This window comes from Anarhichas minor, unplaced genomic scaffold, assembly GCF_050575085.1.
Source record: "Anarhichas minor isolate MPS153535 unplaced genomic scaffold, ASM5057508v1 ptg000011l, whole genome shotgun sequence".
In the NCBI taxonomy this organism is placed as follows: domain Eukaryota; kingdom Metazoa; phylum Chordata; class Actinopteri; order Perciformes; family Anarhichadidae; genus Anarhichas; species Anarhichas minor.
The window spans coordinates 6,847,928-6,874,354 of record NW_027466457.1 but is presented as its reverse complement, the minus strand read 5'-3'; the positions used below and the strand labels follow the sequence as shown (position 1 = coordinate 6,874,354).

The window sequence follows — 26,427 nt, the reverse complement described above, 5'->3', positions numbered from 1 at the left end:
AAAACTCTGTACGCACACACCGCAATCAGGCAGAGGCTCCCCATGCACTTAACCCTTTAATGTCAGCAGACCAGCAGGGAAGAATGAGTAGCTGCTGACGCAGGGGTACGGACTGACGCACACGTTCAATTTCACAGGTCAGAATGTCCCCAAGAGGATAATGATTTATTCTGTGCTTTCTGATGTTGTATTCTGAGTCTGGGAGTTCCTCTTTCCACTTTGTTTCATGAGAGGACATTTTAATAATGCTTTGTTGATGACCATAACACAGGCCGTGTATTTGGGATTTTAGCCAGCACTATGACTTTACACACTCCGACACTTACATCATGTTTCTACTTGTGTATTTTCCAGGTGTGTGGGTCGGTGAGGCCATTAAACTACCTACCAAGATGGTGGCTTTGTCACTAAAGATCTGTGTACGCCAGTGCAATGTGGTGAAGACGATGCAGTTCGAACCATCCACGCCTGTGTATGACGCCTGCAGGATCATCAGAGAGAGAGTCCCAGAAGCCCAGACAGGACAAGGTTGGTGGATGACTCATAAAATGTCATTTACATAAGCAAAATCTATGTGCATTCACATTTGCATGCTGTGTTTGACTTTGTGTTCCAGCGTCAGATTATGGCCTCTTCCTGTCTGACGATGACCCCAGGAAAGGAATCTGGCTCGAGTCTGGAAGAACCCTGGATTATTACATGATGCGAAATGGAGTAAGATTACGTCCTATAGTTTGGGGTGGAGAACCGTCAGTGTGACTTATCATCTCCTAAAGTGATTTACATTTTTTATCGTTAACTGAGATATTTATGCCTCGCTGCTCGCTCGGAGCGAATGCAGTTTACTATCCGAGAACAGTCAGCGGGGTTTTGGACCTCATTGTGCTTCCTCTCTTCTCAGGATGTTTTGGAGTATAAGAAGAAACAAAGGCCGCAAAAGATCAAAATGCTGGACGGCGCAGTTAAAACCATCATGGTGGATGACTCAAAAACTGTCGGGGAGCTGCTCGTCACCATATGCAGTAGAATAGGTAAGTGATATTCTCCAAGTACTGCTAATATATGAATCTTGTCAAGCCGTAGTCCAACGCTTAAATTATTCATCTGTATTTTATTTTTAGTCCGAGTCATACCACTTAGCGTCATACTGAGCTGCATTATGTTCCTGTGTTATTACATGCTATTGAATTCATATTTAAGCAGAAGCATTTGTTAAGTACTTTGTAGCATTCATGTACGCTTGATGAAGTCCTAATCACTTTTTGTTCAGAGCACGATGGGCATGATTTATCAAGCTACAACAAGCTTGTTTCTAATAAATGCTGACGTGTTCTTCCTAAGGCCCAGAACGTGCCATCTTTCCTGTCACAGAGGTGTTCCCTAAGCTGTTTATTTCAATTATAATGGGCTGCCATCAAGCTCAATTGGGTGAGGAGGAGAGGGATGTGTGCCTGGCAGATAGCTTTATTTGAAAATGTTTGTTTGGAGTAGGTCTTTCTGCTTGGCTTCTCCTCCTCCTCCTCGGCTCCCATTTTAGTTTGCTGGCTCTGTGCCAGCTTTCCTTCACTTCTGTTTCAAAGCATAGAGAAAGAGATAAAAAAAAAAAAAAAAAACAGAGAGAGTGCAAAAGAATTGCAGAGGCACTTTCTCTATCGCGGCACTGGTTATCATGCCAGTTTGAAGCATCCCCTCCTCTGAGAATTCCCTGGCTAACTTGTGCCCCTTTTCAGGAATCACCAACTATGAGGAGTACTCCCTCATTCAGGAGGTGACGGAGGACAAAAAGGAGGACGGAATGGGGACGCTGAAGAAAGACAGAACGCTGCAGCTTCGAGATGAGAGGAAGATGGAAAAGCTCAAAGCCAAACTCCACACGGATGATGACTGTGAGTGTGAGCTCGGGAACAGCCTCAGAGTGTCGTCGATATCTCGAATGCATTCACGGCCGTTTCTTATTTTTGCATGCGTGAATCTGACTCGACACCGTCATCTGGACATGTGCTTTTTAATTTATTGCATGGACATATCAAAGTTTAATGGAATTACAACTGTTATCTTCAGCCCAGAGGACACCAATTATATTTTGAAGCATGCAACTGTATAAATCACATTTTAACTTTGACTGGAAACTAGCTTTCATTTCCCTGTGATACATTTGGTTGATTGTCTGTCGAAGCTGATTGGTTTCACGTTTCCAAACTGCCGAGTTAGTTTTACCATCCGTATTCTCCTCTCGCAAAATCTTTGTAAATTTAATGTCTATTAATTTCAGCGCGTGTGGTAACAGAGTGTGTGTGTATTGATTGGGCAGTGAACTGGCTGGACCACAGCAGGACGTTCAGAGAGCAGGGAGTGGAGGAAAGTGAGACTTTGCTGCTCAGGCGCAAGTTCTTCTATTCGGACCAGAATGTGGACTCGCGGGACCCTGTGCAGCTAAACCTGCTCTATGTTCAGGTAAAACAATTACAAACACTTCTATGCTGGTGTAGCAAAAAAAAGAATAATAATAACAGAAGCGAGGGGATTAGCTACTGTACGCCCACATGTTTTTGCTGTTACAGCTCAACCTGAAAAATGAGACTCAAGCAGGCTAGCATATGAATTACACTGCAATGTTTTTTTGGGGGGTTTTTTTTGTGGGGAGTTCCAGATAGAAAAGCTGCACTTTGTTTGAGTGCAGCAGAACCAGTTGTGTAAACACAACAGTGACATATTCTCATTTTATAAAGATGCTAATATGTGAACAATCTGTATATTTGTCACTACAGGGGACCCCTTTCACATTACTTACTAATTACACTTGTGCTCATTTGATCCATTGTAAATATATAAATATTGATTAGTGCAGCTAATCCTTGTTCCTCTGGGTTTCCCATAACATTAGTCTTTTTACATTTACACTCTCCATTGAAAGTAACACCAGTGCTGTTTGTGTTGCCCATTGTTGGGCTCAAACCTTGAGATGGCCAGATGTTTTAATGTTGCTGGATTATCTTTAACATCATTCTATCCTTCTTTATGTTTTGGCAAGCTCAACAAGATGGGGTTGAGGAGGTTATATCTATTGTAGTATAATAGTTGTTCATAAGGTTCAGGGGTTTTCAGAGGCAGTGAGTCATATCAGTATCTAAACACTTCCTGTTTGCAGATGTGTCCAACATGCAGCATGTATCTAGCTGGAGAGAGAGATATTCGGCATTCGGAGTTACGTGTGGTTGATGCGGTGTGTATTTAATAGATAAGTGGCTTTCTCTCTCTCTCTGTCTCTATCTGTGAGTGTGTTGGTTTAACCAGTTTTTTTTAAAGCCCTGCTGGCACCGGAGGGGATCCTTGGTGGGGGTCTGCTGAGTCCGGTATTGCACTAGTCAGGGTTTGCTCACTGCACACATCACTGCACGCACATTAACCCCTCCTGGAAACAGTATCCTTGCTCGCTCTCCCACACAAAATCTCTGCAAAAACTGCACTCACTTAGATATATATATATATATATATACCAGGTCGGAAATGTGTGTAGTCGTACGAATTTGACTCTCTTCATCTTTTCGATCCCTACTGCGTTCCTGAATATGTTCATAAAAGGCATCCAGTCATCCAGGAGGAGGGAGGAGAGCAGCTTGCGCCTGCTGTTTTCCTTCCTTCTATCTGTCTGTTTCTGTTTTTGCCTCTATTTTTCTTACCCTCCGTTTCCTTCCCTTCCAGTTCGCCTGTCTCCACTCCCTCTCCATCTCCCACTCATTCTGACATAGTCGCACACATCCCCACCCTGTTACCCTAGCACACATCACAGCGCGGTGCGTATCATGCTCTCCGCTCAACACAGACTCATATTTCCTTTCACAATAACAACCCCGCCCCTTGCCCCCGCCTCCTTTCTGCCTCTCCGTTACCCTTCCCCATCTATCGTTCCCTCTCGATCTCTCCCTGACACACACTGGGATTGTTACACAGGCAGATCACAGAGACTCTTCACATGGCACTGGCTCTAATTTGTCACTGTGTTAAAAAGGCCAAACAGAGCCAGAAGAGGGATCTTCAGCAGAGTAGAACATACCCCAGGCTTGTCTTCCACTTCTTGTTTTCTTTTCTTACACAGCTTTTTACTTCCTCATTCAGAATTCCTGTAATTCTCAGAAACTCAGCAGGATTGAGTAATTGAGTTCAGATTGTGTGGATGATGACATTACTGCTGGCTTTTCTTTGACAAAGCGATGATGTCAAATGTTTATTAATGATTTGATTTAGCTTTCGTGATTTCAAACCCACACAGAGACACACACACACACATACACATAATGGAAGCTCTGCCAGTAACAGACTAATCTCCTTTACTACTTGGCCACTCCCTTTCTGTCATGTATTTATGCTAAGACCAGGATAAACCTCTGTAGCAATAGCATCCCCCTGTGTATCCTGCTCTTTTGCTTTTGCTCTGCATCACTTTAGTTGATTCTGAAAGCATACTATTTGTACCGTGAGACAGCATAGTCCAAAGCAGGGACGGATGAAGAACTTGTCTTCAAAATAATATGTATCCTGTTGCCTCCTGACATTTCATCATTTTTTTCTTCCATCGATAGTTCTGTAAGAGCTTGTGAAGCATCTTTGCTTTATTGGACATGTGAGAAAATAAAGGAACCAAAGGTCTGATTTGAACCAGGCCAGTCCAGGTACAGAACTGTAGCGTAATGAGTCCCCAGGATGCCCCCGAGCCATCTTTTATTTAGGATTTGTCTCCAGAATACAACTGTGTTGTTTAGCTCATCAAGCTGTTAAATATTCCTTTACTCACTGATTTATACCATCCTGATTGAGCACTGTGTGCATTTAGTCGCTTTAGTGTATCCCTATGTCAGCATTTATTTTGAAGGCTGCATTGTACTCTGTGTGCTGAGCCATGGTGGACAAGTTGACCTCAGTGTTGTAGCCTCGGGCTGTATGTGTCACAGCCTCCGATGTCTTGTGCTTCACTTCCACTCGTGCAGCTCTAAAATGTCCCTAAAACCAGCGCCTGTATCGCTTGCCATATCCGCTCTGAGAAAAGTCACGGTCGGTGGTCACTTAATAATCATGGCGGAATAATCTGCCCAGTCATTTGACCAAATAGAGAGACGTGCACCTGTAAGTTGTCTGCTTCATCTGATGTTTAGTTATTCATTCAAAATGACCCAGCCAATAAATAAATTCAATGTTGATCTTAAACTTTACTGAATGTGGCAATGCCAAACTGGATGATATAATATATACTGCAGCGTAAGCAAAGTGTATTGACATGCCAACAGTATCCCATTTTCTTAATCTTATCCAGGTTTTGATCATATGGAAAACGCTTTGCTCCACATGTGTCCTGTTTGCATTAGCTGATTGGCCTCAGCTGTTTCATTCAGACTTCACTGTCGCCAGCTCATTCACAGCTGTGTGGTTATCGCCCGACTGGCAACTTCCATTCATATTCAGCAGGCGTCCAGGGCTGATGCACTCCTACTCCACTATAGTGTTCTTCCTATCACCATTTTCTTCACGTAGGTGGAATATGACATTCATATGGAACATAGACGGACTGGTTGTTTACCTCCTTGTTCATACTTCTAAACAGGCCAGAATCCAGGCTAACGGTCATCTGTGTGTCAAACCGTCATTTCCGGACCTGAATGACGCAGCAATTTAGGATGAGCCCACTTTGGCCACTGTTGCGTTTACCACTCTGCAGGATATTGGCTTCCTCATCTTTTCGCCAGTAATGGAAAGTGAGAGCAACAACCGATAAAATGTATCCTTTGCATTACCGGTGTTAAACTTTCCTTTCAGTTTATGGTGTAGATCATCAAATATTATTTGTTTTATTGGCAGATGGAAACTGGAGCTGAAGACGTATCAGTGAAACTTGGTTAAAGTGTTTGCATCCAACAGTATCCTTATAATCAGTGCTCCAGCAAGCCCATCTGAATTTCTCAAAACCAGGAAAGGCGTGACCTGGTTTCTGAAACCATATTTACATATGCAAATGCATAACTACGATACTCCAAAAACATGATAATAACATACTAGTGTGCATATTAGTATCTACGGCAGCTGTGCTGTTGGACAGATTGTAAAGATAATACAAACCCTCACTGAGGCTATTGCAGACAAGCAGCAAAACCTAATTGAAAATGTCAAATTTTACATTGACTTCTTAGCATCTTACTTTACAGTAATACCGTCTGGTGAACAGTAGCAGAGTGAATGGCATGTGTGAGGGCTAATTTTAGAGTGTCTTCTTGTGTTCAGTAAGAGCTTACTGTATGTACTCCGCTGTGAATTGCACTGGGGAAAGGGCTTGATTGTGAGTGGAGGAGATTGTTGTCCTCATTACAGCAGTAAGCTGCCGCTTAGTTTTTCATTGATGTAATAGGACGTAAGAATGAGCCGAGTCCACGCTGTGCACCGATATGCTAATGCTAAAAATCACTGATGGAGTCTCTCTCACTGGCATCGAGCTTTTGCAGCCATTCATTTTGCAGCAGAGAACTAGAAAGAGGGAGTGAGAGAAGAGCTGACTGCCCCCTGGAGAACACAGCACACACTGGCAACCATTTGACTGATGTCGAGAAAGGTTTCTCCCTTTCCATTTACCTAAATGGGGAAGATAATGTCGACCGCCTGGCTGAAAAGCATTGAAGCATTAGTGATGTACCTAGAGCACCAAACAAGGCACAAGCGTTCTTCTTCTCTCTTTTCTGTTTTGCTGCGGTGGAAAAGAAATCCAGTCATTAGATCTCTTTACATCATATTGAGGGCCCTTCTGTAATGCAGACGGGATATTGTGAAAAACTGCTAAATTCCTGTGATGTGTTTTCTTTTTTAATAACATTTAATGGGCTGTGATGACAAATTGTCAGAGCTGTTACATTTGAAAGCCAACAGAGTGGCTCTTATTGCCACAAACACATCGTATGTGGCTCCCCTGCGTGGATGAGTCTCAGTGATGATGTCCCTGCTCTAGAAATACACTTAGTCATTCACTTAGAAGACGTCCTCGCTGAAGCCACAGTGCATTCAAAGCACACAATGATGTGCTCATTATGGAGCTCTGTTGGATGAATTTTGGATAATTCCCAGGCCTTTGTAGTATCCTTTTCCTGGATGTGTGTTTTTGCCTCTCACTTACCCTCCCCCCTCCCTCTCTCATCATGTCTCCTTCAGGCTAGGGATGATATATTGAATGGATCCCACCCTGTCTCCTTTGATAAAGCCTGTGAGTTCGCAGGCATCCAGGCTCAGATCCAGTTTGGACCCCACGTGGAGCACAAACACAAGCCCGGATTCCTGGAGTAAGCTTTTCCTTATCAAAAAGATGCATTGACACCAACATTCACAGTAACTCTGTACAGCATGCTGTACCTTTTAGATGTTCATTTCACAGCTGTGCATACACAGTGGTTATCTCCTGCTTCAGTACAGGCCGTTGCTTCAGGGATTTCCTCCAGTGGAAAGCTCAGGGATGATGTCAGCTGTTACAAATGTTGTCTGATATGTAGGCAGTAGGGCAAGAATGACCTCATATGTGAAGCTATGTTAACAGAAAGGGAAATGTCTGTAGCTCAAAAGAGTAACCATTTAAAAATGTCATTTATCTCTGTAGCCTGAAGGAGTTCCTACCTAAAGAGTACATCAAGCCGAGAGGGTCCGAGAAGAAAATATTCCAAGTATGTACATTACATTGCTGGAATGTTGCATTTAAAAGTGTTTGAAACTGTGTGCGGCCCCTGGGAATTACACTAACTTGTTCTATGTTTAGGCATAAATTAACAAAATACAAAACATGCAGATAACGTAACACATAACATATGAAATGATCAGTCAATGAAGGAGGTGGAGATGTGACTTGTATTGTTTGTCCAGGATCATAACAACTGTGGAGAGATGACGGAGATTGAGGCAAAAGTGAAGTATGTGAAGCTCGCCAGGTCCCTGCTGACATATGGAGTGTCCTTCTTCCTGGTAAAGGTAAGAGCTAAAACCGTGCTTCTTTACCCCCAGTAAAGAGGTCATTGGATTAATAAGCACAGCAGACAGTATGCTCACATTCCCCACAAAAGAAATCCCATTAAAGAATAATTACATCTTGCATCTTGTTCTCCGATCATCATCATTAGATATGGTGACAGGTTTATTGCATGAGATCTAGAAGTGCAGCAGTATTGCTCAAAAGAAGTTAGTCGAGGTAGACCCAGGTAGGCCAAACGAGTTGGAAGAGAAAACAAAGGGGAATGGTAAAAACCAAAGATCCAATGGTTGTTGTAAAAGTCCTTCAAAGTTTACAGACAGGCTTCAGCTTTGACCTACCATGCTTGTTTTACCTCCATGAAAAAGTGGTAGATAAAGGGTGAGTGTGATAGTCTGGCCGCTTGTGTTTCCTGCTTCGTTTAACTTTGTTGCAGTAAAGAGCCACATTTGCAGGTCTCAGCAGTTAACTTGCAGTACTTAAAGTACAATGTTATTATAACTGACATAAACGAGGGCTGATGATACGAAAATAAAACCAGGGTTTCCCTTTAGTAATTACAATACAAATTTAAAGATACATCTGCTTATAGAAAACAGGCGCATAATGCTGCTGTACTAATAAGAGGCATCTGTGATTTGAAAGCTGCTCTGATATGCTCTGTGCTGTCAAACGGGTATGAAAGCGTGTTGAAAACAACACAAAACCCCATTATCACGACCAATCGCAAGCCCCAGAGTGGAAGCTTGTGCGTTTGCAGTTCAGCAGCAACACTCTGTGCTGTGAAATACTAGTGACAATAGCAATTCTGTCCCGTTCTGGCTTGGCGAACACAAAAGTGGAATGGAAGTGCAGCATGCGAATGGGATGAAGTCGCACCGGCAGATATTTTAAAAGCTCTCTGACAGCAGCCCATTTGGTTACGAACGTGCAGGAAAGAGGGGGAAAAGAGGAAGCGGGCAGTTGTCCGCTGGGGTCTTAATGGACGATAAATGGAATGTTTGGCCCTGAAGTTAAAGCAGACTGCAGGGTTCACATTGTCTTTGTGCGTAAGTGCGCGTACGGAAGAGTGCGTGTGCATCAACATGGACGAGCGCTGTCTGCGTTCGATGAGGAGATGTAGTGATGGAGATTTCAAGACTGTTAAATAATTCACTCCAGCTGCACTCTGCTCTTGATGCTAGCAGAGGCAAAAGCACAGACCTGGCTTTGCTGAAGCACATCTGAGAGTTTATTGTAACCTTCTATTTCTCATCTGTCAGTCTTTAATCACTGCAGGTTCTAGGTAGGCAAGCCCTCTGTAGCTGTAATCTTCACACATATGGAAAAACTGTGCATTGAAGTAATTGAGCCTGTGTATATGTGTGTGTTTGTAGGCCTGTACAATATAAAGCCTCCCACTTCTATTGTGTTTTCTTGCCGATTTTCCCCAACAATAATCAAGGTCAATCTATTTAAAAGGATATAATACCTTAGCTGCCCACTTCAGATTAGAAAATGTAACTTCCTGCTTGAAATCAGCCTTGATAATTGTGACGTTCAAGTAACATAACCTAAAACAATGGAAGTTTTTAATAAATCTACGTTCGAAGATATCATGAATACTGGGATAATGTTATCTGTCCTTGTGTTTAAGAGCCCTGAACCTAGAAGCCGCTCTATTATTGGCCTTTGTGAGGTTCTCAGAGATCTCGGTGATAAAAAAAGAAAACAACGAAAAACAATAGCCTGTGGACATAAATTGTACGTATTTTGAACTCCCCCGTCTCTACAAACCGATAATTTATGTGTAGTCCTCTGCACCCCTGGGGGGGAGCCAAGTGTAGGCTCAGTCTCTGAAGTGAGCTGTAATAGATTTTCAGTGGGCAGAGAGTGGAGGACACCGTAGCTTCTGAGGCAGAGAGCTTGTGGAAGCGCCATGCTGTTGTGCTGACAGTGACTAAACTCCGAGGAGACCCTGCTCAATAAAGCAGCAGTTAAACAAGGCCGAACTCTGCTGGGTCAGTTCACAGCTGCCCTTCTCCTCCTCCAATCGGGGCTGTAAGCCACGGACACGGCGTGTATTACGACAGCACAAACAGAATGGCACAACCGTTTTTTTTTTTTTTTTGCATTCGCGCCTTGAATGAATCATCTGTGTAGGTGTGAAGCACCGACGTAAATGTTGTCTTATGTTGTCCTATCTGACAGGAAAAGATGAAGGGTAAAAATAAGCTTGTCCCGCGGCTGCTGGGGATAACCAAAGAGTCAGTGATGCGAGTGGATGAGAAGACGAAGGATGTGGTCCAGGATTGGCCTCTGACAACAGTCAAGAGATGGGCTGCCTCCCCCAAGAGCTTCACCCTGGTACTGTGCGACTATCTGCATGAGGTTCTCAGCATTACTCACAGATGTTGTATACTCCTTATCCTATGCACATATTCAGTTATTCTGTGAACAGCTTGATTTACAAGGCTCTGCATCCCATTTTCATCTTTTCCCCAGTTTTAATTTCCCAATACAAATGGCGTCCTAAAAATTGTTGAGGCCTTAGACTTCAACATTGAATGTTTTCACTATGCTAGCCAGCTATTTCATCTGCGTTAACAATAGACGCCTGGGGAAGAACGTGCAGAATATAGATGTATTATTTATCTGAAAGCGTTTTCAATTTTCTTTTCCAGCTGCTGGCAACAGTACTGTCTGTTTTTCTCCCTTTATTGGAAAGGAGCGCTCCATTTAAAGATTAATAGATTATGCAAAAAATACTCTACGGTATATTTGCCAACATTGATTTAAACTGAAAATATTCACCCTGGCGTTTCTGTAGAATGCTTTGAAGTTAAAAGTTGGGGAATCACGACATGTCATTTCTAATCAGGTCTTTGGAGAAATAGGATGGGCCATAGAAGCTTATTAGGTATAGAATGTTTTAGCAATGCCAGATAGATGTTAAAATATTGCCCTGAATCTCTGCTGTCTTTAACTCATTACAAAGGATTTCGGAGAGTACCAGGAGAGTTACTACTCTGTCCAGACTACAGAGGGAGAGCAGATATCCCAACTTATTGCTGGATACATTGACATCATTCTTAAGAAGGCAAGTAATAACAAATGTCATTTTTGATATTAGACATACATTCGGTCGATATTGTTGACTGTGATGTGATGTCTGTTGCTCTTCTTCCTACAGAAGCAGAGTAAGGATCGATTTGGCCTTGAGGGAGATGAGGAATCCACCATGCTGGAGGAATCGGTGTCCCCTAAGAAGTGAGTACAAGTCTAGTTATTCTTCATGAAGCTAAACCTCACTGTTTTTATGTGTGCATGTGATTACATTCCTGCCAGCAGTACCCCCAAGAGAGGTAATGTTAAAAAAGCACTTTATATATATATAAAATTAAAAAAACACTAACACTGTTATCGATATTCAAGAATGCAATTTGCTAAATTGCTTCCTTGTAGATTTTTTTGTTTGTGCAGAGCTAAACACAAAACCTGCCTCAGGCTCGAGGCGCAAAATGATCATCTTATTTCACAAAGAAAAAACGCATCATTCAGAAGTTAAGATATCACGCAGGTAAAGAAATCACCTCGTTGGAAGCAGTTTTATTCATTAATTTATATCTCCCAGTTGGAAGCCATCTCTAATGATTTCCCTGTGTAGCTTGGTAAATGATGGAAATGAATGTGATGCTGATGGGCCAGGGCTCTATCACACAGAGCTTGGGAATTTGTTGTCACTGGAAATCCACATGGCTCTTAGAGAAAGCACTCGCTGGCAGAATGGGGCATCATATTCCTGCTGCTTATGGGCCAATTGACTCATGTTGTGGTTCTCAGCACAAAAACATAATTGCTGCCTCTCAAAACAAGCCATAATTAACCAATGGAGTCAGGAGCATCTGTTGAACTGGGCAGGAAAACAGATTTCTTTTCCCCGTACAGTATTTTTTTTCTGACAATGTCTACTCACCTTGTGAAGAGTTTTTAGCGGGATAATTATTTTAATTATAATTTTGTAATTTTCCTCATCTAAATTAGAAACAGTTGTGTTATCATCTGGGACAATTATATGCATTTAAAGATACACTCACAAGTAACACAAAGCATAATGTTACTCCAATGCAACTCTTTCCACAACACGCATGCTTTCACATGATTTATCCTCAGGTCCTTGGGTTGGACTGCATCCTGTGCATGCATGTTGAATATACATACACACTGAAATAGTGTTATCATTGAAATGTGTTTAATTATGAAATTCAGCATGCACGTCCTATCTCTTTTCTTCCTGTACAAGGTCCACAATTTTGCAGCAGCAGTTCAATCGAGTGGGCCGTGTGGAGCACGGCTCAGTAGCACTTCCAGGTATAATCCGGTCTGGGTCTATTGGCGTTCCTGATACCTTCAATATGGGTACTATGCCCTCGGCCCAGCAGCAAATCACCACAGGGCAGATGCACAGAGGACACATGCCCCCGCTGGTGAGTAAGAGCACTTGCACTTGCAAGCAAACATGGCGTCCTGGACAAATGTCCTATTCCCCTGTTGTCACCATATTTTGACATGAAATGGAAGCATCCAACTTTGGGCCAGTCTCCGTAATTCAAATTAAAACCCCAAAAACTGAATCGAAGGAATGAGAAAATGATGTAGCACCGCTGCTGTGCTCAGTTCTATAATTTTATCAGAACACAGTGTCGAGGTACATTATCTAACATCATGTAAATCTGCAGAGTTTGAAATATTGCTTGTGGTCCCTGCTGTCAACAATGAACAACAATGAACAACATGAGGAGGGCTAAGAGCGAGATAGGGAATGAAACATATCTCTGTTCACATTAAAAGCCCATCTGTGTTTATAGACATTAGATTGCGAGACCGAGAGTTTCACCGATTTTCCGAAACATAGTACAATACACATTGTGAATTTAGATTGCTTTTGTCATTTACTCTCTGTGTGTCTCTGTTGCTTGTTGTTGCCAGAGTCTGGCCCAGCAGGCCCTGATGGGGACCATAAACAGCAGTATGCAGGCTGTGCAGCAGGCTCAGGTGGACCTGGGATATGTAGATAGTCTGCCTCCACTGGGCCATGATTTGGTAAGTCTCCCTCCCACTTACTACACAGTTTTATTTTACAGTAGACGCAGCATGGATAGATATACCGTAGTACTCCTCCTTTACGTCATCATTTTCAGAAACCCCTAGAGTTCCACTTTTCTAAAACTCACACTGGATGTGTGCTTACTGATGTTGCAGCCTCTGGTTTTCAAAGCAAAGACAGATTAGAAAGAATTAAGCATTTGCATCACATCAAAGTCCATCATATTTCTCAAATATAATTAGGCTACCACACTGACTGTAAATATAGAGGCTGTATTTAATGCTTGAGTGTTTCCAAAGCCGTAGGTGTTGTACAGCCCTAGTCCTTTAATCCTGCATGAAGTTTATTTGAACTGAAAATCACCCACTGTGATGAAAGCCAATAGCTCTTCTTTTCCTCCTCCACCGAAAGGCATCCAGGGTTTGGGTTCAGAACAAAGTGGATGAATCCAAACATGAAATCCACTCCCAGGTTGATGCCATCACCGCTGGAACAGCATCTGTGGTCAATCTCACTGCAGGTGAGTGCCCAGGAGAATACTAAACAGCTTCAGTATTCATCATCAGCTCCAGAATTCTGTTTTATGTCTGCGCTGGACAATATTGTGAAAATAAAGTTTATCTTTACATTATTGTGTGACTCAATAAGTCACTGTTAAGCCCTCAATGATGTGATCTTTTAAATAAAAGTGCATTTCCAATTTTTTCCCCTGATTTCTACTGATAAATAACTCTTGAACTGAAGCTCAACTTACTAGCTCAACTTACTGGCAGAGTCTGTTTCTGCTCCCCGTGCCGCTCGGCACAGTGCCCGTCAGGTTCCTGCCAGTCTATTGTAGGGTTTTAATCTTACCTCGCCATCTGTTTGGTTGCACTTATACACCCTCCACTTGCAAATACAAATCGTTGTCCTCTTCACGGCCCCTTGCTTCATCAACGTGCTCATCACTGTGGAACCATCTCAAATAGGCACTAATTATGACACTGACACTGATGTGTGTTATAGCATACGACACGCACGCTGCCCCATGGATTGGCTAAATCAATGTGGCAGCAGCACAACAAATTGAGATGCACAGCAGACGTGTAGTTTGTAATGATGACGCTCCAACTTTCCCAGGTGAGCCCACAGAAACCAACTACACAGCGGTGGGCTGCGCCATCACCACCATCTCCTCCAACCTCACGGAAATGTCCAAGGGTGTCAAGCTGCTTGCGGCACTAATGGACGATGAGGTGGGCAGTGGACACAAGCTCATGGGCGCTGCCAGGATGCTGGCAGGAGCTGTGTCGGATCTGCTCAGCTCTGTTGAGCCTGCAGCCGCTGAGGTGAGACGCCCGCTGATGATTGTACTGACTTCGCTTAAATCTTGGTAGCCACAAAGCCACAAACAGGGTTGCTCTGCATGTTATGATTTGTATCAGTGTCCCAGTGAAGATGAAGGTATTCTGGGATGATTTTTGATCCAGAAGTCTGGTTTCGATAATTCATGGAGAATTATTGAGAACGGGCCAAGCCAGAGTAATGGATGTGGTGATGTCATTCTCCCACAGCCCAGACAGACGGTGCTGACTGCTGCAGGAAGCATCGGACAGGCCAGCGGGGACCTGCTCCGTCACATGGGGGAGGGCGAGACCGACGAGAAGTTCCAGGTTGGACGCCACCCACTCACTGTTCCTATGACACTGCCGGCCAAACAGGAAGACACACACATAACCTCAGGCCCCCATTAAAAATGGCAATACACACTCAAGTAATCACCTCAGACTTTATTATTAGACTACTTTATGTGAATTTTATAACCGTGTCAGAGGGAGAGTTTTTAGTAGTAAAACGACAATACAGTATCTCAGACATCCAACACAAGGTTATCTGTAGCCTTCACGATCTGCCTCATTTATGCTTTTACACTGAAATGTATTCACCTGCCACATACACATCTTTTGCCTTCTCATGGCCTTGATACCACTTGTGACCAAATAGCTTTGCTGTATAACAGATTCAATTTATTATTCACCTCCTAAAATACATACTCACTATCTGCCTCTTGCTTAAGGTATTTTCACTGTTACACTATTGTTATTCTTCTCGCATTAGATGGCCAATATTCACACAATTTCACCAAAATGAGTTTAAAACATTTGCACTCTCCTGGTCCCTTCCCTCGCATGTATCGCAGCTGTAGTGTGTTTCAGTGAAGGACATTGATTACTATGTTGCAGGACACCCTGATGAATCTGGCCAAAGCAGTGGCCAATGCAGCTGCTATGTTAGTCCTGAAGGCCAAGAACGTGGCTCAGGTGGCCGAGGACACCATATTGCAGAACCGGGTGATCGCAGCTGCCACTCAGTGTGCCCTGTCCACCTCACAGCTGGTTGCCTGCACCAAGGTACGGATTTAAAACTTGTTCATCTCAGTAGGTAAAGGACACACCAAAAGGCAGGAAATCACTGGCCATTGCAACTTTTTTACAGTTTACTATGAAGATGTGCAGCGTTGTTTATAACTTGTTTATTATTCAACAGGTCTTTGTGCCATATCTTAAACAAAATAAGTGACTTATTTATCAGAAATGAATGAATAACGCGTTACCTTTTCATTTTCTAAAGGCCTGAATTCTTGTGCGTTACTGTGACACAGTCGGTCTAATATCATAATAGTCTTAACTCTCGTAATTATCCTCAGTTCCTGCTAACGACTGTTTATGGTGCAGGTGGTGAGCCCAACCATCAGCTCCCCAGTGTGTCAGGAGCAGCTTGTCGAGGCCGGAAAGCTGGTGGACCGCTCCGTGGAAACCTGCGTCAAGGCTTGCCGCTCGGCCAGCGACGACGGCGAGCTGCTGAAGCAAGTCGGGGCAGCAGCCGGTGTGGTGAGCCAGGCCCTCAGCGACCTGCTGCAGCACGTCCGCCACTACGCCAGCTGTGGAGAGCCCATCGGACGTTACGACCAGGCCACGGACACAATCATGAATGTGACAGAAAACATTTTCACTTCCATGGGTGATGCAGGTGAGTACAAAAAGAAGTACTCTAGGCTAGAGAATGTTATGGGTAATGTCCAGTTCAAAATGCTTTGTATTAAAGTTGTTTTTCTCAGGTGATCTTTAATGAGTAGGATTACCTGCTTTCACTTAATGTTGTCATGTGTTCTGGGTGCAGAAGAGGGCCTTCAGATATTGTTTGCATTTGTGTCCATGTTAAGTGATCTACAAATCCTGTGAAACGTTGTCGAAGCTCAGGATATTTTTTAGGGTCGAACCAAGAGGCTGAAGAAATTCCAAACCCAGCCAATTCTCAAGGGGTTGTCAGAAACATGTCATCCAAAACCACTACAGAGCTCTCAATCTGGTCTCAATCAGCATCAGGGAGGCTTTGAAACTTCAAAAGAAACACATGAGGAGGGGCGTTTTTGGGGGGGGGGGGGACAAACTTTTGACTTTCTATGAATCAACAACAAAAAAACAATGCGGCAAAAGATCAACATTCAGTGGTGAGAGATTCTATTCTACAGATAGTGTATTTGATGGTTTCCAAAGCCATTGGATGTAGGTTGTAAGCAACCTAGATGTCTTGTCTTTCCTCACAGACTTCTCTGGGTGAGTTATTTCGAGCTGGAGGAAGCGCAGCTTTTTATAGCAGATGTGTGGGGAGATGTTACATATATTGTCAAGACTCTGATTTCTGTGAGAGAGGATGACTCACCTTCAGCTACTTATAAAAGTTAATGAAGCTGTGATTGTGACTGAGCAAGACGAGGACATTTACAGAAATGTCTTAGTGATGCACAATGGTTGGGTGACATGATAATATAAACCATAAGATATTATTCATTTGTCAACTGTCGGACAATCCATCGTACCGTTTCTTCTTAAAATGGGTGTCCCTTTAATATATCTGGTTGTATTACGCTCAGTGTACAGGATTTTTGCATCAATTACACGCATTGGTGTATCTTCAAATCTGTATTGAAGTCGCTTGATTAGTCAAAAATAGACATTTCCACTGGTCGTTTTATCTCTGCAGCCTCGACTGAATATCCAGAAAATATATTAGCTAAATGAATGATGAAAACTCTGAAATGTAAACATTATTTTCAAAAAGTTCTGGCACTCGAAATGGATACAAATCAATCAAACAATCTGCACAACAAACAGGCCTCATTGAAAAACATCAAAAACTGAATTTCATCTGTAATATGGGCTTGTATTTGTGCCGTTATCCTAGTTGTGTGGTGTATCTGCCCTTATGTACTCACTTACTGTATGTGTGAACAGGTGAGATGGTGCGTCAGGCTAGGGTGTTAGCCCAGGCCACCTCTGACTTGGTCAATGCCATGAGATCTGATGCAGAGGCAGAAGTTGATGTTGACAACTCCAAGAAGCTGCTGGCTGCAGCCAAACTTTTGGCTGATGCCACAGCTCGGATGGTGGAGGCAGCTAAGGTAACAGTGTTTAACTAGTAATGTAGTTTACTTAAATACCTCAAGTTAAAAATCAAATGTATCTGCTTTCTGTCACTATAACATTATATTTTCTTTAGTTTGATTAGTGCTTTATATGTAATACAGAAGAGTTGATAGTTGGTTTAACCCTGTTACATCAGTATGATCAGTAACTGTTGACATTGTGCATTTTATTCTGTTTTTCTCTTTTTTTTAATCAGCACTGCCATGGTGTTCTTGCATGTCTAATGTCATATACTGAATGCATGATAAGATGAACTTGGCTAACTTGCTTTCATTTGATAGAATACAAATTGTGGCATTACTGTATGCACTACTTTAGCTACCAGCATCATTTCACATTCAAAATAAAAGGGTCCGGTATCAGTGGCTCTTAATAAGCCCCTGGCACTGTCGAGCAGGATGCTATCAGTGTGAAATACCCAGACAATCGAAACGCTGCCTATGGCACATTAGATGTTTTTGATCTGTGACACATTAATAACTATATCACTGCCATCATCGAAGAGGAAGTGGCAATCAGGCACTGACGGTTTCCTTGGAAACTGCCAGAAGCAGACGGAGCTAAACGCCTATTTGCATCTTTCATTGCTGAGGTCTGAATAATTATTGTTATTGTTATGCTGTATCATACGTGGCATTGTGTTTATGTGCTCTTAGGGGGCGGCTGCTTACCCAGAGAACGAGGACCAGCAGCAGAGGCTTCGAGAGGCAGCTGAAGGGCTTCGTGTAGCCACTAATGCTGCAGCTCAGAACGCGATAAAGAAAAAACTGGTCAACAGGCTGGAGGTGAGTCAACGTGTTCTCATCTATGTGTTGTTTGACCTTGATTGAAACACAACACTGCTCCTTGCTTCTCCATACCAACAAAGATTTCATATAAATATTCCTTTCCCCCCTTTGTTCATCTCTTCAGCACAAAGATATTAGAAATAAATGGAGTTTATACATTAAGCTAAAGGAAAAATATGCCAATACCGATAATGAAATCCCTGTACAAATGTGGCCCATTTAGTACATTTGTCTGCGTTATTTCTCTTTTCCCGTCGCAATGAGTTATAAATCCCATTAGTGATGTCCCCCCCGAGAGCACCCAATGTTCAATTTCCTAGGCACATAAACTATGCATTACCCAGCGCTGCTATCAGACATATACGTATCTCGGTCTGCCTCCTTGCATCAGATGGTCACAGTAATGGTGCTAATGGTCGCCTCAATCGAGCAAATGTGTGAGCCATTGAAGACTAAAGTGTCAGTAATCTGCAAGTGTGCATGTAACAATTATCAGTCACCCCTTAAGACCCCATTAAACTTACCTGTTGTCTCCTGACAGACTGTCATCCAGCTGCTGTGCAGATGTGCACATGCTTTCGGTAGAAAATGCTGCTCCTACCTAGCATGTCAGTTCTACATGCGGTTCAGTCTTGTTTTTTTTTCTGTCAGTATAACGGTATCACGTGTTCTGGCTCTCTTTTATCATCCTTGCCTCCTCATCGACTCAACAAGGAATGTCTTCTCCCCCTGCTTTCAATCTTGTCATCACTTCAAAGCTAGTCTTGTGTCTATGAATTAATGTGAGCTAAGCAATGTGTTGTCAGTGCTTTAGTGTTGGAAGCATTGCAAGGGGAAAGAAGAGCTGAACGTCCCATGAAATACAGATTGAGCACTGCAATCCCACCCATTTCTCTCTAATAGTACTGCACAGAGCAAAAGTAATTGGTACTCTCATGATTTCCATTTGTATCTTTTGAACAGATAGCCGCTAAGCAGGCAGCGGCCGCAGCTACTCAGACCATTGCCGCTGCCCAAAATGCTGCTGCTTCCAACAAAAATACCGTCTCGCATCAACAGCTAGTACACAGCTGCAAGGTATGATCATGTACTCTTGTTTCTGATGTTTTCAAAAAAAGTGAAATCAATGAATAAAACAGCCTTATAATATTTATTATATGCAGCTCTTTCAATCATGATGATGTGGATATGAAGCATACATTATTTGTGTGTTTTAATGCAGGGAGTAGCAGATAGCATTCCCCAGTTGGTGCAGGGAATGAGGAGCAGCCAGGCTCAGCCTGAGGAGCTTGGTGCCCAGCTATCCCTCATCATGGCCAGCCAGACCTTCTTACAGGTGAGGCCTTTCACCATGACACAGTCAGCTACTCTGAAACTCTCTGTCATCAGATACGCATACAAAAACTGCTTCTTTAGTGCTTATGAAGAGTTGTTGTTGTTTTTCTGTCGCCGTGGCTCAGCCCGGCAGTAAGATGGTGACGTCTGCAAAGTCAGCAGTTCCCACGGTGGCCGATCAGGCTGCTGCTATGCAACTGGGACAATGTGCCAAAAACTTGGCTACCTGCCTTGCCGAGCTCAGGACGGCAACCCTGAAGGTATCTCACACTGTTAGAGAAAGCAGGAGTCATCTCACTGGTGTAGGAAATGTGTTGCTATCCGTTGTTTGTTGTAAGGCTGCACTTAGGTAAGCCCCGTTCTTTGATCTCATTTAGAGATACCAAGCACAGCATATAGGCTGGCATCCTGTCTGCACTGCATAATGGGTGTGTGTGTGTGTGTGTGTGTGTGTGTGTGTGTGTGTGTGTGTGTGTGTGTGTGTGTGTGTGTGTGTGTGTGTGTGTGTGTGTGTGTGTGTGTGTGTGTGTGTGTGTGTGTGTGTGTGTGTGTGTGTGTGTGTGTGTCGTTTAAAGGCCCATGACGCCTGTGGTCCACTGGAGATCGATTCAGCCCTCAAAACTGTACAGACACTGAAGAGTGAGCTTCAGGACGCGAAGATGTCCGTCATCGATGGCCAACTCAAACCTCTTCCTGGCGAGTCGGTCGGTACATAACAGTAGAAACATCTGCTTTAAAGTTTAATTGACACAATGAGGAGATCGCAACTATAAATCAAATGGTTTATTTGTCTTTTCTTTTGCTCTCACAGCTGGAGAAATGTGCTCAGGATTTAGGAAGTACGTCTAAGGCTGTGGGCTCCTCCATGGCCCAGTTGCTGACATGTGCTGCACAGGGAAATGAACATTATACAGGTAAAATAACTGCACTGTACGAACACAGAAAGCAGGTCTCAGGAGCTGTCTAGAGTAGTTACATTGCCAGAATGGACAGATATAATACATATATGTGGATTGCTGACTGTACATTTTAATAACAAAAACGTTTTCTCTAAATTGTGCCATGTGGGAGTGTGAGGATGAAGCAGGCAGGGCAAATTATGACTCCTTTATTTGTACCATCACTATTGCCTTAAACTGAGCCCTATGAATCCAGCATGGCTCGGCTGTTTTGCCGTCAGTTCTGGCCCAATTGAGGATCTCGGGGGAGGAGAGATGAAGACAGATAGAGAAAAGAATTTCGAACAATGAACGCTCCCCCTAGCACTTCATGCTGTGGCCCACGGTGCTGCTCACTACTCATTAATCTTATTTTCACGAGAGTTAACATTCCATCAGCAAATGGCTCCACTTGGCTGGTTAATGCAATTTGATGCAATTTACTGCTTTTCTTCTCGGCTCTGTTTATAATAAGTTAAGGGCACCTCCCATGTGGAGCCATATTTATTATATTAACTCATTTATTTAAACAATGAGGGCCTTTCAGCGTCACAGTTTGTTCTCAGTGTGCTACAGCTAGCCCCTGCCAGCTGATTTGCGCAATGCAATTACAATTATAGTATAGACAGGAAATGCACATACCGCTCAGTTTGTATTGCTTAAACAGCACTGCTGCAAAGTAAAACTAATGAGATGGAAATTAATGTTTAGTAAAACGTCAGTTTCAATTTGTTCAGAAACATGGTTACTTACTCTCACTACATTTCATTTCCTTCATATCTATTGAATATTACACCTTTGTTACATGAATATTATGATGGAGTCAGACTGTATGTTCACTATCTTGTATTTACAGATACTGTTATTACACTGATTTGGTTTGCTTCCTGATATTTCATCCATCTTGGTTCCTTATGATCAAAATGACACAATGTGTTTGTTCGCAGGTGTGGCTGCCAGAGAAACTGCACAGGCTTTAAGGACATTGGCTCAAGCAGCCAGAGGTGTGGCAGCCAGTACCAAGGAGCCTCAGGCAGCAGCTGCGATGCTCGACTCAGCCCAGTGTGTCATGGAGGGCTCGGCCATGCTGATCCACGAATCCCATCAGGCCCTGGTTCATCCAGGAGACGCTGAGAGTCAGCAGAGACTGGCACAGGTAGCATAGCTCCCAGTAATATGGATGATATTCATGTAGCGATCACATTGTTCCTCTCTCTCTCTCTCCACCGCTGATTTATAAAAATGTCTTCTTTCCATAGCAATCATCCCCTCTAAGCGTTGCTATTTTCTCTCCTGCCTGGTATTCCTCTCTCAGGAGTGCCAGAGTAAGACTGATCATTCTCCTGCAGCCCTTCGGGGGATAAACATATTGTTTGGCTTATAGCTGTGACAGCAGCAGCATAAATTAGTGACAAGGATTATTACTGTGCGCTGCTGTGAGCCCAATTTACATTTAAGATGTTTTTTCCCCTATAGCTTTTCTCTGGGACTTTGTATTGTGTGTCACATTGTTAGAATGACTAATGGCAGTCCATTGACAGAGCGCTGTGCTGTGTTTCAGGTGGCCAAAGCAGTGTCACACTCCCTGAATAATTGTGTGAATTGCCTGCCAGGCCAGAAGGATGTTGACATGGCCCTCAGAAGCATCGGTGAAGCCAGCAAGAAACTGCTGGTGGACATTGTGAGTCCCATCTCAACTTTTCTTGACATTTAGTGTATTTGCACTTACACAAAAACATCCGTACTAAACAAAATAAAGTGAATAACATACCACCCCATAACTGAACAGGTTTTTTCCATCTGACTTTGACTTCTGCAGTGTTCCCTAATTGATGTGTGTCTTGTCTTTGAAGCTCCCTCCCTGCAGTAAGACATTCCAGGAGGCCCAGAGTGATCTGAACCACACAGCAGCTGAACTCAACCACTCTGCAGGCGAGGTCGTCCACTCCTCTCGTGGAACGAGCAGCCAGCTGGCTGCGGCCTCAGGGAAGTTCAGCCAAGACTTTGATGAGTTCCTGGATGTTGGCATCGAGATGGCAGGACACACGCATGTAGGTTTCATACCACCCCCCCCCCCACCCCCCCACACTCTATTGAAACAGTTCAATTGTGATCCAATGTCAGCAGTACTTTACACACGGAGAGGAGCGCTCAAACCCTGATGGACAAACGCAAAACAAATTTAAATGCCAAGTGGCCAAGCTTTGTTACACTTTATTTCCTAAGCTGTTTAAGTCATTTCTTCATTAGACCTGTTCGTCTAATTCATAGTCAGATGTAATGAGATCTTGTGATGTTCTTGTTCTGGTTATTTTGCTCATTAATTTGGAGAGATCGTCTGGGATTGGAGTTGATGTAGCATGACACCCAGCTTTAATCAGGCTCAGCTGCCTGCTGAGTGAGTAAAGAGGATAGAGATGGTATAGAGTCTTAAATACATTCTTTACAATTCTTTATCTTTTGACAGCTGTTGCGATACAGAAAATACTCAAAATCCATCTTAAAAATCACCTGTATATTTCTTTGTCCTTGCTTGTGCAGAGCAAGGACGACCAGTTCCAAGTCATTGGTAATCTGAAGAACATCTCCATGGCGTCCAGTAAGCTGCTGCTGGCTGCCAAGTCTCTGTCAGTGGATCCAGGTGCAGCCAACGCTAAGAATCTTCTAGCTGTGGCAGCAAGGTGCGATAAGATGCCGATAGCACCTGATATGTATCACACATTCTCTTTTCTCAGTGTTTGCTAGTAAACTGAGCCATTTTGTCCAAAATATGAATCCCAGTTCAGATTTTAGCTTTCATCAATTTATGAAAAATTCTGATTTTATAACAACAAAAAAAATTCTACCTGCTGTATGCCACTCCCAAGCTGTCTCTGTTAGGCAGTGCTAGAGGAAGTATGTAGTGAGAAGCCAACAGCTGGTCCCGTAGGGCTTTGGGCCTGACTGACTTCTCTCTGTCTAATTAGGAAGATGGAAGCCTTGGCTAGCGCCTGTCTGTGCTCAGCAAAGCTGAACACAAACTCAAGACAATCTCGGCCCTCCTGTGTTAGCCTATCGCAGTGAGAGGCCAGCAGTGCCATGCTTGAGTAGAAGAGCTTAAAGCATCATGTGTGAGCGAAGCCAGACTGTGCGTGCATGTGGAGGACACATGTGAGAGCTAAAAAGCCTGTGTGGCTGCCTGTGTGTTTCAGGGCAGTGACAGAGAGCATTAACCAGCTGATTACGCTCTGTACCCAGCAAGCAGCAGGACAAAAGGAGTGTGACAACGCCTTGAGGGAGTTGGAGGTAGCCGTCCTCACATACACTGTACCACACACAGACTTTCCTTCTAGCAGGCCGTTTTTTTGTTGCCTGTATGTTTTTAATCGGGGAAACTAAATGCATTTTTCACCCTTTACTTCCATCTATTATCATTACTCTCATAGAGCCATTACCTTGACATTAAAATCATGAATGTAGTAAGTGCATTAGTGACACTGGTTGAACCAGAGTATTTTTGCATGCTGAAGCCCACATTCACTTATACTCAAGTAACTGAAAATGTCAATAAGGCTGTGCATTTTAAAAGCTTGATTATCATCATTTATCAAGGCGGTATGTTTCCATCAGTTTGATTTGCATTTATAGTGTTTCCCTTCTCTTAACTAAGTGGTTGATATAAGTGTAATATCATAGCAGTGATGTGGTGTGTCCAGTGTAGTTTCGGTTCCTATCATCTCTGTCTGTGCACAGGCTGTCAGAGGTCTCCTAGATAATCCCAACGAGCCTGTCAACGAACTCTCCTACTTTGACTGCATCGAGAGCGTCATGGAAAATTCAAAGGTACAGGCTTTTAAACTATATACTTCAACTGTCGGAGATATTTTACTTCGTTGATCAGTTGAGGATCTAATTTGTACTGGTTTTCTCCATTTCTGCATGCCCCAGGTCCTCGGAGAGTCAATGGCAGGTATTTCACAGCACTGTAAGACAGGTGATGTGGTGGCATTCGGGGAGAGCGTGGGTGTGGCGTCCAAAGCTCTGTGTGGGCTTACGGAGGCTGCAGGACAGGTGAGATCAACGCTTGGCACTAACTACTCACTCTGAGTTAGCAGGCTTCTGCTTTCGTCTCAGCTCTTTTTTTTACTGACTTTGTTGTTGTTTTTTTAAATGTATGGTTGAAATGAATCATGTTACATTTCAATTAGGAAAGCAAATTGTTGAACCTTAAAAAATAGGGTGATACAGCCTTCTAAACAATACATAAAAAGAAATGCAAACATCTTGACCGGGTGGAATCCCTTCATAAATGGCATTTAGACCTGAGCAGGACACTTGGCGTGACCAAGTGAGCCAGTTTCATTAGAGGTTTTACAGACTCTCACTACTAACGCTGTAAAATAACGTCCTCACTTCCGTGCAACATTCAGTTGCCGAGTCTGGAAAAGGGCACCCTCTGACAGATCTTTTGTTCCCCCTGAACAAAGCGTATGCACAATGTATACAACATAAATCTATGTAGGGATCTATTCATATATTCATCTGCTTGTGCATGTATGTCATACAATGTTGACTGTGTGTGGGGGGGTGTTAGCTTGTCTGTGACAACAAGTGGAGTCATGGAGGACAATAAAGAACCTGTCTAGTGACAAACTGATTCATTAACATAACTCTGTTTTTCTTTCCTGCCCTGTAGGCCTCTTATCTTGTAGGTGTGTCTGATCCCAATAGTCAGTCAGGCCACGAGGGGCTGGTGGATCCCATCCAGTTTGCAAAGGCCCACCAGGCAATACAGATGGCTTGTCAGAACTTAGTAGACCCAGCTAGTAGTCCTTCACAGGTAAGAAGGTCCATGTGGGGCTTGAAAACATTACAAGGCCATTCCCTGCCATATGGGGGCCGCACTATGTAGATCTTTAGTGACTGTGATTAAATGGCTCGCCTGAATGTCGTACATTATTCACTCTCCACACCTCACCGGAAAGCCTCAATGCATACAACTCTGCTTCCTATTTGTTGACGTTTCTTTGTTTGTCAGATTTTGTCTGCAGCAACAATTGTAGCCAAGCACACCTCAGCCCTCTGTAACGCCTGCCGCCTGGCTTCTTCTAAAACCTCCAACCCTGTGGCGAGGAGACAGTTTGTCCAGTCAGCCAAAGAGGTGGCCAACACCACAGCCAACCTTGTCAAAACCATCAAGGTCAACTCCCCAACCGATCAAAACGTTGAGTGTAAATTTGTTACAGAATCTTTTCGTCCCGTGAGAAGCTGTGAATGTGTGTATAATTCAGCCGCTTACAAAAATACGACGGAAATGGGGCAAATATTCATATGGCGTTGTCTTGTTTCAGGCCTCAGATGGGGATTTTTCAGAAGACAACAGAAACAGATGCCGTGTTGCTACGAACCCGCTCCTTGAGGCTGTAGAAAACCTGTCGACCTTTGCCAACAACCCTGAGTTTGCGAGCATCCCAGCGCAAATCAGCAATGAGGTATTCATCCATTTTCATGTTTGTTTGTAACGCCTCATTTAGATCGTTCTTTCTTACTCTTTCCACAGTTCCTCATTATTTAGCTGGAATGAATGAATGGCAATCTTTCATCAGATGTTCAGAAACATCCTATTAGTCATGTTTTCCTACACATCCGAGGCTCTTGAAGCTTCTCTTAGAGAGATTTCCTGAATAAGTTTGTGACTTCTGCACTCAATCCCCTTCCAACAGACACTTTTATATGAGCCAACACAGAAACGTTTGTACAGCGAACATCGGGGGAATTGGATTGAGGTCCAATTTTACCTTTTCATTTAACGTCAAGAAAAGAGTGGAAAAGATGGATTTTTCTTTTT

The 26,427-nt window shown here is 43.3% G+C and overlaps 1 protein-coding gene across 3 annotated transcripts in view; it reads left to right on the top strand.

Annotated features, from left to right (window-relative positions):
• The first annotated feature begins 392 nt into the window (after window positions 1–392).
• The window catches only part of tln2b (talin 2b), a 45,613-nt gene continuing 19,578 nt past the window's right edge, over window positions 393–26,427 (top strand). For all 3 annotated transcript variants that reach the window (XM_076089115.1, XM_076089116.1, XM_076089117.1), the window contains exons 1-35: window positions 393–528; window positions 617–714; window positions 902–1,031; window positions 1,731–1,886; window positions 2,312–2,454; window positions 7,186–7,313; window positions 7,625–7,688; window positions 7,885–7,989; window positions 10,178–10,333; window positions 10,965–11,066; window positions 11,160–11,236; window positions 12,270–12,453; window positions 12,956–13,069; window positions 13,485–13,593; window positions 14,193–14,401; window positions 14,627–14,725; window positions 15,296–15,463; window positions 15,788–16,082; window positions 17,348–17,514; window positions 18,196–18,324; window positions 19,291–19,404; window positions 19,550–19,663; window positions 19,788–19,922; window positions 20,238–20,366; window positions 20,474–20,576; window positions 21,548–21,756; window positions 22,162–22,281; window positions 22,454–22,651; window positions 23,142–23,281; window positions 23,792–23,885; window positions 24,333–24,422; window positions 24,528–24,650; window positions 25,276–25,419; window positions 25,618–25,779; window positions 25,931–26,071. In XM_076089115.1, the coding sequence (XP_075945230.1) occupies window positions 393–528; window positions 617–714; window positions 902–1,031; window positions 1,731–1,886; window positions 2,312–2,454; window positions 7,186–7,313; window positions 7,625–7,688; window positions 7,885–7,989; window positions 10,178–10,333; window positions 10,965–11,066; window positions 11,160–11,236; window positions 12,270–12,453; window positions 12,956–13,069; window positions 13,485–13,593; window positions 14,193–14,401; window positions 14,627–14,725; window positions 15,296–15,463; window positions 15,788–16,082; window positions 17,348–17,514; window positions 18,196–18,324; window positions 19,291–19,404; window positions 19,550–19,663; window positions 19,788–19,922; window positions 20,238–20,366; window positions 20,474–20,576; window positions 21,548–21,756; window positions 22,162–22,281; window positions 22,454–22,651; window positions 23,142–23,281; window positions 23,792–23,885; window positions 24,333–24,422; window positions 24,528–24,650; window positions 25,276–25,419; window positions 25,618–25,779; window positions 25,931–26,071 (4,785 nt within the window). The remainder of the gene's footprint in view (window positions 529–616; window positions 715–901; window positions 1,032–1,730; window positions 1,887–2,311; window positions 2,455–7,185; window positions 7,314–7,624; window positions 7,689–7,884; window positions 7,990–10,177; window positions 10,334–10,964; window positions 11,067–11,159; window positions 11,237–12,269; window positions 12,454–12,955; window positions 13,070–13,484; window positions 13,594–14,192; window positions 14,402–14,626; window positions 14,726–15,295; window positions 15,464–15,787; window positions 16,083–17,347; window positions 17,515–18,195; window positions 18,325–19,290; window positions 19,405–19,549; window positions 19,664–19,787; window positions 19,923–20,237; window positions 20,367–20,473; window positions 20,577–21,547; window positions 21,757–22,161; window positions 22,282–22,453; window positions 22,652–23,141; window positions 23,282–23,791; window positions 23,886–24,332; window positions 24,423–24,527; window positions 24,651–25,275; window positions 25,420–25,617; window positions 25,780–25,930; window positions 26,072–26,427) is intronic.